Below are 14492 nucleotides of genomic sequence, written 5' to 3'. Positions count from 1 at the left end.
CGCGCCCACCTCCCTGCGGCCTCCGGAGGTGGTTTGGTGGCCCCCTCCCCTCTCCAGTGTCGCTAGTTGGTGCCGCTGCCACCCCCGGTTCCGAGCTTTCGGCACCTCAGCCTTCCCGGCGCCCCCTCCTCTCCTCCCACCGACCTGCCCTTCCCCGCGGGACTACCGCCCCCAAGTTTCCCTTAGCCCTTTTCTCTCCCGGCCGAGCCGCGGCGGCAGCAGCAGCAGCAGCAGGAGGAGGAGCCCGGAGGCGGCGGTGGCCGGGGAGTCCATGGCGTACAGTCAAGGAGGCGGCAAAAAAAAAGTCTGCTACTACTACGACGGTGAGCTGCGGGGCCGGTGTCCGGGTGGGCGCGCGGGGCCGGGCGCTGGGTTCCGCGGCCGCCGTCGCGAGTGGGCGCCGGAGCTGAGGGGTGGGAAGGAGGAGGGACCGACATTTGGCCGCATCTTAACCCGTTCCCGGCCCGGCGCGGTTAGAACGAGACCGTCTTCCTCGCGCAGCACCCGCGGCTCCTGCGGGCGGGAATCGGGGGGCCGCCCCACTTGTCTCCTGCCGTCCGTGCCGTCCGCAGCCTCGAAGGTGGCCACTGCTGGGGACGGCGCCGGCCTACCCCGCCTTGGTGGTGGCGGGGAAGGGGGCGGCCCATTCTCTCCTCTCTCCCGCCCACCATTGGTGGCAGCGCAGGTTTGGGGTGCCCCGCGTAGGCTTCCTATCCCCTCGACGCGTCCCCCGCGAGGCAAAATTTCTACTCCGGCCTTGACTCTACACAAAGCCCCGCGGCCGCGAGAGCTCCGCCCCTCCCGTCCCCTTCCCCCTCCTCGCCTGCTCGCCTCCCCTCCCCTGCGTTCGGTCTGGCCGGAGCGTCTTTTTCTTTCTCGGCTTCCACTCTTTCCCCGGACCCCTCCTCCCGGGTGGGCGCTGGAGAGTAGTTACTGAGGCTGGGGGCTCACGTCTGGCATGTGGCTTTATCACACCCATGTTTTGCGTGGGCTCCAACCCTCTCCTTTGTTCGCTGGATTCTTTGAGCGCCTCTTTCTCAGGATTCAAATGGAAGGGCTCCACTTCCTCAATAATAGTTCGGGTTTTCCAGTTTCAGGCAGAAAGCCTTCGCAGGAAATAAGAGGTGGTAGGGAGATGGTGGAACTGCTACTGCTCGTATTGTAGATCAGACTCGATGGGTCCTGGCTCGCCTCTGAGAGAGGTGGTTACCACCCACTTCTTTGTTGCTCTTTGTTCGATCGGGAAGTCGACCCTGCTTTGGGGATTTGGAGAGCATTGGTATCTTGCAAAGGCTGTTCCTAGGTGGTGGGCGTCCTGGTGTGGGAAAACTTTGAGAAGTGGGAGAAGTGCAGAAGTACTAAATATTCTAATAAGGTAAATTTGAGCTCACCGTGTAGTGAATTACGAAAGTCAGATATTTAATTTTAAGTATTCTGTAATTTGGAGTATGAGCAGTAATATTAAATCTTCGAATCCTGTTTCCTGTGTTTCCTTGCTCAATGGAGGAGTAACCTGTTTTACAGATTTCACAAAGGTTTGGTAAATAGTTTCTAGTAGGTTACTCTTGAGAAAAGGGATTCCAAAATTTAACAGAGAACCTATCCTAGGCTCCTCGACCTGAAAGTCCTGATTTGTATGAAGCAATACAAATTTTGGAAGCTGTTTCCTACATTTGGTGTGTTGTAAATCACAATATCTTAGAGAGGTAAGACCCTAGAGCACCAGCTTAGAATAAATCTGCCTTTAACTTGTAATTGGCCGTACTATCTCTTTTTAGTTAAAAAGGATTAATCTTTTAATGACTCTTGCGTATAAAATAACCACCTGTGTCATTTGGAGAAAATCTGAAATCTTACACAATAAATCTGAATTGTCTAATCTGCGATAGCTAGGACAGAGTAATAACCCTACTTTTAAAAAATGATTTTTCAGAGGGCCAGATATGTGTTATATAAATTGATTTGAAATTATGCCATCGTGGAGGGGTGGAGATGGAAATACATTTTAATTTCAACATGATTTACATTGCATATTTTGGGTTATTCTTGCCCTGCATTCCCTGATCAAATTTGAAAGGAAGTAACCCTGTGTATAAGTTAATTTGTAGAATTACCTTGTTTATAAAGTTTAGAGATTTATCCTTGTCAGGGCTTGGAGTAAAGAGGAAAGGTTTTGGGTAGGGAAAGTGGTACTGAGGTTCTTCTGGAAGCTGTCAGTTGCTGTTGGTAGTGATGGACTCTGATGAAGTAAGCTGCTTGTAATTTCTTGTCACTACAGTGGAACCCTAGAACCAGGAGGGTACACTTGAGTAGCAGTTTCTGAACAGCTCTCTTGTCCTGGGCCCATTTGTGATAATCTTTGTTGTGTGAATGGGAGCAGGCACTGGTCCCCGGGGAAGGATGCAAGCTTGATAAGTAGGGTGGAAATACTTGTCTTGTGATTGTGACTTAATATAATACTTTATTGTAGCCCATCCACCTGCTTTACCTGATGGCCAGCAACCAGCTGATAGTTTGGAAATCTCTGGTGGGTTATTTTGTCTTTTGTCTGTGACTCACTTTTTTTTTTAAAGTGGAGTTCTTAGTTGCTTATATTTCACATAATCTGAGTTTTTGTGGGAGTTAAAATATTTTGCAGAGATTATTAAATTTTATAGGTATTATGCTAATTATTAATATGTGATAGCGTGCTGACTTCATCCAAAAGCTTACATTTTTATGACCAGAGAACACTGTTTTATCAGCTTATAAAAGTGGCAATACTAATTCTTTTTTTATTGTGAGAAAAGAATGCAAGGAAAGGAGCTTCTATACCTATGTGACTTTAAGGTATATAACATGGATTGGGTTGGGAATGGGTTATATCTGTAGTAATAGGGTCTGAATTATTTGCTAGCCTAGGCTAGATGGTTTTAACTTCTTGGTAAAGGAAGTAGAAGGAAGAAAGTGAGTGAAAAAGAAAAGGAGGGAAGTAGCAAATTCTATAACCGTAGGAATCCTACCTTTAGGCTTCCTGGGGCTGTTAGGCACACTGAGCCTCTTGGCCACACAGAATGTCTGCCACTGAGGCTGTTTGCATCTTAATGAAAGAACTTTTAAAGATATACATATTGTTCTCTGCACACGTTATGTAATCTTCAGGTAACTGTTTAGGTCACTGAAATGTTGGTCCCAAGGGAACCTTGAGACATTGATGGATTAGGTATCCTTAAACCTTTGAAGAAAAGTAAGAGAAGTTATTACTTCTGTGACTGTAGCTATTGACCCATGCCTCCAAATTCCCAAAAACATACTTCTAAATCATGTTCATTCTTTATACACTAGAAGATCATCAACAATCTGTAAAATGATACAGCTAATTAGATAGTCACTAAGATCCCTTCTGGGCCTTAAAACGATGTGATTTTTCTCTACTTAAATATAATTAGCAGCCAAGCTGTGTTAGGCTCTAGTTATAGTACTCACATTTTTAATACTTTATCTAGACATGTTTAACTATACTTTGTTTTGAATTAATCTTGAGGCCAAATATATTTAGTGCCTTTTTTTATGGTGTATACAGTATAATAGGGTTTATATACCTAATTTATGTAACTATACACAAATTGCTCTGTGCTTTTTTTTTTACTACTCTGAGAGGGATGCATAATCAGATTTGGAGACAAGTGGTCCAGAAAAAAACACTCAAAGACTGTATACAGATAAAACTATATAAACATAAAAGTTGTGAAGATTAGACCAGGTGTGGTGGCTCAAGCCTATAATCTCAGCACTTTGGGAGGCCGAGGCAGCGAATCACCCAAGGTCAGGAGTTTGAGAAGAGCCTGGCCAACATGGCGAAACCCCGTCTCTACTAAAAATACAAAAATTAGCCAGGTGCGGTAGCAGGCACCAGTAATCCCAACTACTCGGGAGGCTGAAGCAGGAGAATGGCTTGAACCCGGAAAGTACAGGTTGCAGTGAGCCGAGATAGTGCCATTGCACTCCGGCCTGGGCAACAAGAGCAAAACTCGGTCTCAGAAAAAAAAAAGTTACCAAGATGCTATCTCCCAATGTACTTCTTTAGCAAATTATAGAAATTCTACTTGGCAGTCAACGATTGTCAGATTTTCTTAGACTTGTATTTAGGAGTGGTACCGAAGTCTTTTGCCGAATAACCTTTAATACAACTGGATAAATTCTTAGCTGTAGTATAAATCTTTATTATCCGTGAAATAGGTAATCATTTCTTTGGAGGCAAATAAGTGCTAAATTAATTACAGCAGCAGTTCATAAATACTAATAATACTAATTGCACAATAAAATGTGACTAAATAAGACTGAAATTTTCCTGTACTTCTCTTTCCCCCAGAAATCTTTTGCTTCTCTTTTCTTTCAAATTTTACCTTATCAGAGATGCTTTCTCCTATTACCTAAGTCCCTGTTACTGCCTTATTTTTCTTCCTTTCGGTTGTTCCATATAACTTTTGTCTCTCTCCTCACTATAACATAAGCTTCATTAGGACAGTCTGTCTGTTTTGCTTGTGTCTGTATCTTCGCCAACTACATTTAAAAATGTAGCTTTTTTTTATTTTTTTTGGAGTTAGTAATGAATAAATGATTAATTCCTTATACTGTTTTTTTTTTTTTTTTTTTTGGAGATGAAATTTTGCTCTTGTTGCCCACGCTGGAGTGCAGTGGCGTGATCCCGGCTCACTGCAACCTCCACCCCACTCCGGGGTTCAAGCAAATCTCCTGCCTCAGCCTCCCAAGTGGCTGAGATTATTACAGGCACATGCCACCACACCTGGCTAATTTTTGTACTTTTTAGTAAATACGGGGTTGTACCATGTTGGCCAGGCTGGTCTCGAACTCCTGACCTAGGTTGATCCACCCACCTCAGCCTCCTGAAGTGTTGGGATTACAGGCGTGAGCCACTGCGCCCAGCCAATTCCTTATTAGGACACTTTCATATAACGTTCCCTCTAATTCTTGGAACTCCTCTGGACTACATTTAGGTAGGATGGGTGGCATTCTGGCATTTTTTGTATTGTTTAGATGAAAACAGATTCACATTTCTGTTTGGTGCAGTCTACCACTTTTCCTTTTCCACATTGACTCTAGTTTTAATGTCCAAGGAGAGATCAACATCCGGGATCTTTATTTTTCTTTTCTCCTTTTCAAAGAGTTTCCTCTGCTACCAAATAAACAAAAATCCTTAACAAAAACTTTAAATACTTCTGTTGACAAATCCTTAAAGGAAAACACTTGGGATTGGAGAAGGCATCTCTTAGGGAATGTTAATAAATTTAAACTTGGAAGAATTCAGATAAGTCTAAGAACTTTTTTGTACTGGTTAGTAAGCCTTATTCCTCTGTATTTCAGTAGCAGTCTGCTTATAGTTACTTGTTCATTAAGCCAGCTTTGGGTTCAGGCATATCAAATAGGCTTAAAGTTCCTACTGTGTGCCAAATAGACAAAAGATTGCTCAAGTCCTAAGAAGGAAATAAAAGACTGCAGATATAAAGTAAGAGAGGGAGCCGGGTGCAGTGGCTCACACCTGTAATCCCAGCACTTTGGGAAGCTGAGGCGGCAGATCACGAGGTCAGGAGTTCGAGACCAGCCTGGCCAACATGGCGAAACCATGTCTCTACTAAAAATACAAAAAAAGGTTAGCTGGGCATGGTGACGGGTGCCTGTAATCCCAGCTACTTGGGAGGCTGCGGCAGGAGAATCGCTTGAACCTGGGAGGCGGAGAGGTTGCCATGAGCCGAGATCATGCCATTGCACTCCAGCCTGGGTGGTAAGAGCAAGACTCTGTCTCAAAAAAAAAAAAAAAAAAAGTAAAAGAAAGGGGACCTTTGATAGGGTAATCAGAAAAGGGAAGGCCTGAAGGAAGAGAATGGGCCAGCCTTAAAAAGAGTTACTACGTAAGGTATTACAAATAGCAAAGCCAGATAGTTATTAATAGAACTTGGTGCACTTAATGGGAAGGAAAATGAGGAAAATGTGGAGTCCCATGTTAGGCAGTAAAAGGTGGGACTGCACAAAACTGTGTAGTAAGAAATTTGACTTTACCCAGAGGTGGAAAGCCATTGAAAATTTTTCAGATACAATGCAATTATTTCTCTTCAAATAATTGGTAAGGAGATGTGGAATATAGGCTGGAAGCAAGAATTGAACGCGTATTAGTCCATATAAAATGTAATGGTTGCATTTTAGATAGAAATAGACACATTTAAGAGAGATTTGGGCCTCACACCAGTAGAACTTTTTGATGGATTAGAAGTGGAGTTGGAGCTGGGGGATGGTGGTAGAGAATAAAGCATGACTCGTAAGTTTCTGGATTGAGCAGGTAGGTGGTATGTGGTACTTACTCACTAAGATTGGGAATACTCATAAAGAGCTGTTTTGAACATCTTGTATTTGGGATCCTTATTGAATTCAAGTGAAAAGACTGAGAAGAGAGAGTTAACCTCTGTGAGTTTATAATCCAGAGAAGAGAGTCTAGACATAGAAATTTGGGATTTCTCAGTTTATATCAGGTGAAGTATTGAGACTGAAAAAGATACAGCATAGACAGACAACGGGTCCCAGGACTTAACTCCCAAGAGAAGAGAATTTAGGGCAGAACTATTGTTCACTGATGAACTCAAACACTTAGAACAATACCTGCTTGGCACATGGTAGGCTCTTGATTTATTAAATGAATGGATGAACTGAAAACCCTTGATCTTTAAAGGTTGATGGTGGAGTGGCCTTGGGCTAGGAGTAAAATCCAAGAAAATGGTATTGTGGAAGCCAAGGCTCCGAATGTCTCAAGGAGAAGTGACTTCTTGAAATATGTATTAAAGATGTGTTAATATGTATAAAAAATGGATAGTGGGCTAAGTAGTCTGGAAGACGAAAATAATACACTTTTTTCTTTTTTCTTGTTTTTTTTCTGAGTCTTTTTTTTACAGTCAACTTATCTTTGGGTCTAAAGGTACATTTCACAGTTCTGAAACCCAAAATGACCTGAAAATTGAAAAAAATTTTGGTAACTCATTTGGAATCAAAATCTTAACCTGAATCAATGTGAGGCTATTTATGATCTTTATTCCACTGTGAATACTGTGAATATTCACACTTTTTTGCCACAGAAATATTTGTATTTGATTATATCATGCCACCCAAACTCCAGGCTATTACATACGTTAGGTGTACCATATCTCTACAAAATCTGAAAAAGTGTAAAATTGGAAACATATCTAATTTCAAGGAATATGGATAAGAGATTGTGGACCTTAGTAGACACTTCCATTCTGTTAGCTTCTTGAAGAGTGAGCAGTTTGTAAGTTTGCAGGTAAATAATTCTTTACAGTAATTTCTTTGCATTGACAATTAAAGTTTGTTGTGTTCAAGGAACCACCTTGAGCTGATTTTTCTGGATGTTTATTTTATTGGTAAAGTATTTTTATGTAAAGGTTGAGTATCCTTTATCTGGATTCTTGGGACCAGAAGTATTTCAGATTTGGTGACGTTTTGCAATATTTGTAATTATTTACCAGTTAGCATCCCTAATTCGAAAATAAAAAATTTGACATGCTCCAGTTAGCATTTGCTTGACCATTAAGTTGGTACTCAAAAAATATCAAATTTTGGAACATTTTGGATTTCAGATTTTCAGATTAGGGATAATCAATCTGTATTTTGACGAAAATCAGTAACGTTTAAAATGCCCAAATTATTAATACATTACTGACCATGTAAATGATGAATAAAAATTGTAGGGTCTTAAAAAACTTCTTAGCCTTTTTATGCTTTATGCAAAAGTGGGCCGGGCACAGTGGCTCATGTCTGTAATTCCAGCACTTTGGGAGGCCGAGGCAGGCAGATCACCTGAGGTCAAGAGTTCGAGACAAGCCTGGCAAATATGGAGAAACCCTGTCTCTCTAAAAATACAAAAATTAACCAGATGTGGTCGGGGGCCCTTGTAATCCCAGCTACTTGGGAGGCTGAGGCAGAGAATCGCTTGAACCCCAGAAGCAGAGGTTGCAGTGAGCCAAGATTGCGTCACTGCACTCCAGCCTGGGCAACAAGAGCGAAACTCCATCTCAAAAAGAAAAAAAAAATGGATGCCTGCAAAGTAGCCATCTAGAGAATTGTGAGATACAGAATTAGTGAGAAAAAGTTGGAGATGGTTATTTTATAACCCCTTTGTATTTTAGAAGAATTTTTTTTTTTTTTTTTTTTTTGAGATACAGAGTCTCTCTGTCATCCAGGCTGGAGTGCAGTGGCACGATCTCAGCTCTAAGGTTCAAGTGATTCTCCTGCCTCAGCCTCCTGAGTAGCTGGGACTATAGGCACACGCCACCACACGCGGCTAATTTTTTGTATTTTTAGTAGAGACGGGGTTTCACAGTGTTAGTTAGGATGGTTTCAGTCTCTTGACCTCGTAGTCTGCCCGCCTCGGCCTCCCAAAGTGCTGGGATTACAGGCGTGAGCCACCGCGCCCAGCCAGAGGAGTTCTTGGTTAACGAAATAATTATCTGTAGCTTGGCTGCCCTTTATACATGTATCATTTAGGTTCTTTGTGTATTCTTTGTGGGATTGGGGTCCCTAAATTTCAACAGAAAAACTTGTTGAAAGCTATGCATATTCGTATACAATTTGAGGAACCTATTAGTAAAAAGTAAATTACTCTGATATATTAGGTACATAGTTTCTTGTGTTCGTTTTCTTTAAATTAACCAAGACCCAAAGCCTTTATTTAAAATATTTATATTTCATATTATGTCTGTTTTTTTTCAGCCTTCACCCTGCCATTTCTAGTGAATCTGTAAGTGCCCTTGGCATTCCGTGTTACTACTTAAGAACATTAGCTGTGAGCTGCCCTGCCAGAGTTTGAATCTAGCTCCTTCACTTAATAGCTATGTGACATAGGCAATATTACTTGACTTGTCTGTTTCTCATCCTTCTTTCCTATTATACAATAGGAATAATGTAATAATACCCACATCATAAGTTTATTGATAAGATTAAAAGATATGTGAAGTACTTAGAATAGTACCTTCTCGTAAGCACTCAACAAGTGTTAATTACTGTTTTTTGTTTTTTGTTTTTTTTTTCCAAATACACTTGCTCAGAAATTGCTACTGTAGTCTCCAATTATCGGGGCCTGGGGCTTTTCACTGAATTTTCAGTGTGCGCGTAACTAGAATATTTGATGTTATGACGTGGTAGATGTTAGAGACATTTCATTTGGGTAATTCTTACACAGAGGCAGATAGATAGAAGTTAGTGTTTAGTTTGTGTCTTTTCTATTTTAGGTGATATTGGAAATTATTATGAACAGGGTCATCCCATGAAAGCTCATAGAATCTGCATTTCTAGTGAAGACTAGACTTTATTTTTACTTTAATGATTTCTTTAGTAGTGATAATTAAGAAATGCCTTCCCTTGTATTAACTTAATTACATGATGCTTTATAACACTAGTGGGTTTTCCATATCTAAGAATTGAGGAGACCAGGCTGCTTTCAAGGAACTGTATATCCCTTGTATTGTCACGGTGTAAGGTAGAGCTTTATGGTAGATTCTTTCTTAATAGGTAGTTTATTTTCTGCATTCATTGCCTCTTAATTATAATTGCAGAGGAATGTTGCAAAGGGCCATGGCCCTGCTTTGCTAAAGTCTGTATTGTTTCTTAGCCTTGTTGGCACCTGCGTTTAAAAAGGTGACTTTCCCTTTAAAAGACCTTGTGTATATGAATTGTTTTGAGAAGAGAGCTGTGTTGAAAATGAAGTTAGGTAAAATTAGTGGTATGATATCAACAAAAGCAAATATTTGTGTTATTAGAAGCATGGATTTTGTAAAAGCTGATTGCTTCTCTTGGACTGTTATCAAATATGTAGAAGAGAGGACAAAAAAGTTTTGGGGTTGTTTCCATTTAACAAACAAAAGGTGTATTTAGGGAGGACTTTGAAAGATTTAGTGGATAAATTGCATTCTTTATCCTAGCTTTTATTGTAATATATAAATCTATGTTGAAATGATAGACTTCAAACCATTAAAATAGCTTGACTCTCCTGACCCTGTGGGGGATTGTTTCCAATACCTCCACAGATAGCAAAATTCATAGATGTTTAAGTTCCTTAAATAAACTGGTATAGTATTTGCATATAACCTATGCATATCCTCTCTTACACTTTAAATCATCTCTAGATTACTCATAATACCTAATACAATGCAAATGCAGTGTAAATAGTTGTTCCACTGTATTTAGGGGAAGATGATAAGGAAAAGAAGTCTATACGTGTTGCCAACAGACACCACCATCGATTTTTTAAAAATATTTTCAGTCCTCAATTGGTTGAATCCACAGATACAGAGGGTTGACTTTATATATTTAAGAGACTTCTTGTTATTTACTGTTACAAGAAACACTGGAGCTTTACCTAGAAGTATTAATTTTATTGAAATTTAGTTGATGAAAATCTGTGATTTTGTTGTTATTTTCTCTTTTTTAAATCTTATGCATAAGTTTAAAGACGTTGTGATATATAAGATGCCATTTAAAAAGACAGGCTAGGAAATATAACTTTTTAGTCATGAAGAATGAGACCGTATTTTTATCACCTTGCAAAATGTCATGCTGTGTCTTAGCGGAGCAAAACCTCATTTAGGACCTAAATTTCAGTTACCAAAACTTCCCTGATGGGCCTTAATATGGACACAGTATGTTTTAACATGCAAAACGCCAGTGATGAGATTTCTGAAATGCCAGCAACGCATCCAAGAAGCAGTATTTGCTGAAAACATTTTAAATCATACCAGTAAAACTCAGAGAACTTACCATAAGCATCTGAATTTGCCAGAGAATACTGAAAGCAGGCATCACTTCAAGGAACAGAAATTTTAAAAACTGGGGGTAACTAAAAATCAGAAAAGCTTGCTTTCCTTAATCTACAGATAAATGTAGTGTGTAATAATGGAGTCTTCAGCTGGTGAAAGTGTGCATAGCATCCTGGTCTTCTGATACAGTTTGAAAGTTGCAAAATCTAAGTTACTAAGGTTTTAAATACATTTTGTTAAGTAGTAAATGCCTTCTAATGATAGATATACATAAATTCAAATAATTCATGGAGAGTCTCTTGTCTGTATAGTTTGTGTCTTTTCTATTTTAGGTGATATTGGAAATTATTATTATGGACAGGGTCATCCCATGAAGCCTCATAGAATCCGCATGACCCATAACTTGTTGTTAAATTATGGCTTATACAGAAAAATGGAAATATATGTGAGTATTCCTTTTGATAAATATTCAGCACTGATTTTTTTTTTTTTTTTTTTTAGCTACTGTGAAACTTTGTTATTCCCCTTTTGAGGGCATTTAGCAGATGAAAAGATCTGGAAGAAAACAAACTTCTTCTTTTGTTTTATTCTTAGGAGATGAATAAGAATGAGAGCTATGGCCTCTTTTTTCGTCTTCCTTTAACCATTTAAAAAAGTTCCCCCTACCCTAGGCTTTCATGTTTCTAGAGAACAACTCCGTATAGCATATTAACTATTTTTATTACAATCATTGGTAACCTGCCTGTGCTGCTGAAAAAACTCTTTTGTTTTATTCTTAAGAAATGTATAAGAATGGGAACTATAGCTTTTTTTCCCCCATCTTCCTTTAAGCATTTTAAAAGGTTACCTCTACCCTAGACTTTCATGTTTCTGGAGAACAACTCAGTATAGCAACAACTCAGTGTGGCACATTACCTTTTTTTTTTTTTTTTTTTTTTTTCCAATAATTGTTAATCTGACCGTGCTACTGAAAAGAGTTGACCTGCGGCTGTTACAAAATAATTACACATAAGATTAATCCCACATATATTTACAGGGCGTATAATACATATAGAATACTGTGTTAGTGGCCAAGCATAGTACAAATAATGCAAGTGCAACAGCTGCCTTAATGTTTTTGTAGATAAAGATGAGGGTATGTGTAAACAAATACAGACACAACAATTAACTATTTGGGGAGAAAATAAATATTTAAAGCAATTAATGTTAGGCAGTATATGTGAATATGTGAATTTTCAGTTACATGTAGACATTTAGAGAAGAGGGGAAGTTAGAATAAGACTCAGTCTGGAAGTCTTGTGGAAGAATTGTGTCATACATGAAATTGAGCTCTTCAGAACAAAGAAGATTAGGATAGAATAAAGGACGAGAGGTCATGAATAAAGATTTAGAATTGAAAACTCTCGTTTAGTGAGTGATTTCATTGATGAAATCACTGGATGTTTTATCATGGAAAAGGAGAGAAAGTAGAGTTTATGAACATATGGATTTGACTTTTTACTCGACCTATTTCCACTAAAATAAGGAGTGATTAAATCATAGTTGATATGCCTGTGTAATGCTTTTAAAGGAGTTTGAATTAGTTTTGAAATTGATTACTGTTTTCTAAAACACATGTATAAGTTTGGGTTGGTTTTGGCATTTATATATTTTGTTCCGGTATACTTAGTTCTTTTGAGGGGACCATTAGGAGAATTTGTATATGTGTTTGATAATGCTGATATAACCAGTTGTAATTCCACAGTTCTGACATTTATTTCTCTTCACAGAGGCCCCATAAAGCCACTGCCGAAGAAATGACAAAATATCACAGTGATGAGTATATCAAATTTCTGCGGTCAATAAGACCAGATAACATGTCTGAGTATAGTAAGCAGATGCAGAGATGTACGTTTCTAAGTAAAAAGTATTTTCACATTGATAAATGTAAATTAGTATTTTTAGGAGCTTCGAATGATCCAAATCTGAATATTTTTCCTGTTGGTCTAATATGTTACAATTATTTATTTACTAATTTGAAAAGTCATTGTAATGCTACTAAAGCTACTTAAGAAAAAAAAACAAACCTATGTGAAGCTTACTGGTTCATGAAACTGCTGTTTGGATATTGTTCTACTCCTAGTTTGCTCCCCTGGTAACTTTGGGTAAATACATATTGGTAGGGAGACCTCACTCCCTTGCTCCCTTGCTTCAAAAAACAAAAACAAGATTATACTTTGATTAGCCTTAGCTTGACATATACCTCTTGTCTTCTTTTTGTGTACTTCAGTTAACCTGGACTATAATACACATCTCTTTTTCTTTGTTGAGATATTAATGAAGCTTTTGATTCTACATAATGTTCTCTTGTACAGGTTAAAAGTATTTTATTTTGAGAGATTGGTAACAAATTGGCTTGAAGGTAGAATGCAAAAGTCAACTTGAAATTTTTGGAACAGTATCTTAAAGCTTGATACTGAAGTTCATTCTCATTAGTGTTTGTATTGACTGACTTCAGTGATGATTATAATACTAAATTAGTGTAGGTGCTAGATATCTCATATTTACAACCTCATATACATTTCTACCATATCTTGTTTGATTTGTTATAATGCTACAATATAATTAGAACATAGTATTTAATTATTATTTTTTTCAATGAAGTTTCCAACTTAGACGGAAAAGAGGCATGGGTAGCCCTTGGGCAAACAACATAACAGGATTGATTTAAAACTTGCATAATAGTTATATTAAGCTTATGATCCTGGCTGGGTGTGGTGGCTCATGCCTGTAATCCCAGCACTTTGGGAGGCTGAGGTGAGTGGATTACCTGAGGTCAGGAGTTCGAAACCAGGCTGGCCAACATGGCGAAACCCTGTCTCTACTAAAAAACGTACAAAAAAATTAGCTGGATGTGGTGGCGCGCACCTGTAATCCTGCCACTCAGGAGGCTGAGATAGGAGAATTGCTTGAACCCGGAGGTGGGGGTTGCAGTGAGCCAAGCTCACGCTATTGCAGCCTGGGTGACAGAGTGAGACTGTCTCAAAAAAAAAAAAAAAAAAAAAAAAGATTATGATCTATCTGAGCAGTAAGAAACTAAAATGTATTTCTTAATAGTGCTTGTGACTTAAGGATGTACAAAGATATTAATATATAAAACAAGGACCTTTATTCTTGAAGAGGTTACAATTCAAGGGCATAGGGAAAGACTAAGAAAGGGTTACATATGTCTGCCATATCCCCTTCATTCTCTCAATACTGAGGAACTAAATGTGTGATGTTGTGTCATTTATCTGTATATGTTTTTTCCTTGTTGTCTTTAGTATCCTTCTATATTTTGGCTCCCATGAACCTAGTTAATTCTTACCAGCTTTGAAGATCAAGATTAGCCATGGGAATAGGCAACCAGCTGTTACATCTTTTTGGTTTAGTAACTTCCTGACATGCATTTCAAAGTTACAGATATTAATATGAGGAAGGAGTTTTAAAGAAAGTAAATCATAAAGCAATTGAAGTTACTTTTAGAATGTTAACTTACTGTAATATTAAGGGGAAAGGCCTGGAAAATTTAAGCCTGTGTTTTAATTAAATAAGAACTGTTGTGCATAGACAACTATTGAGTTCTTGTTAATAGACCAGAAATATTCCACAGATAATCCTGATGAGATTTGATGATGATCTTTCACAGATAACACTGTA

At 38.8% G+C, this 14492-nt stretch overlaps 1 protein-coding gene across 3 annotated transcripts in view; it reads left to right on the top strand.

Moving 5' to 3' along the window:
• Window positions 1-14492, top strand: part of HDAC2 (histone deacetylase 2) — a 30470-nt gene continuing 15978 nt past the window's right edge. Inside the window, exons 1-5 of one of the 3 annotated variants that reach the window (XM_010356852.2) lie at window positions 110-323; window positions 2471-2527; window positions 8773-8800; window positions 11147-11259; window positions 12584-12701. In XM_010356852.2, the coding sequence (XP_010355154.1) occupies window positions 11185-11259; window positions 12584-12701 (193 nt within the window). In that variant the 5' untranslated portion in view covers window positions 110-323; window positions 2471-2527; window positions 8773-8800; window positions 11147-11184. Of the gene's footprint in view, window positions 324-2470; window positions 2528-8772; window positions 8801-11146; window positions 11260-12583; window positions 12702-14492 lie in introns of all 3 variants that reach the window. The other 2 variants (XM_010356851.2, XM_010356850.2) reach the window with 2 other exon arrangements.

This window comes from Rhinopithecus roxellana, chromosome 4 (genome assembly GCF_007565055.1).
Source record: "Rhinopithecus roxellana isolate Shanxi Qingling chromosome 4, ASM756505v1, whole genome shotgun sequence".
Lineage (NCBI taxonomy): Eukaryota > Metazoa > Chordata > Mammalia > Primates > Cercopithecidae > Rhinopithecus > Rhinopithecus roxellana.
The sequence above is the reverse complement of the archived record's forward strand: the minus strand, read 5'-3'. Positions and strand labels throughout refer to the sequence as shown.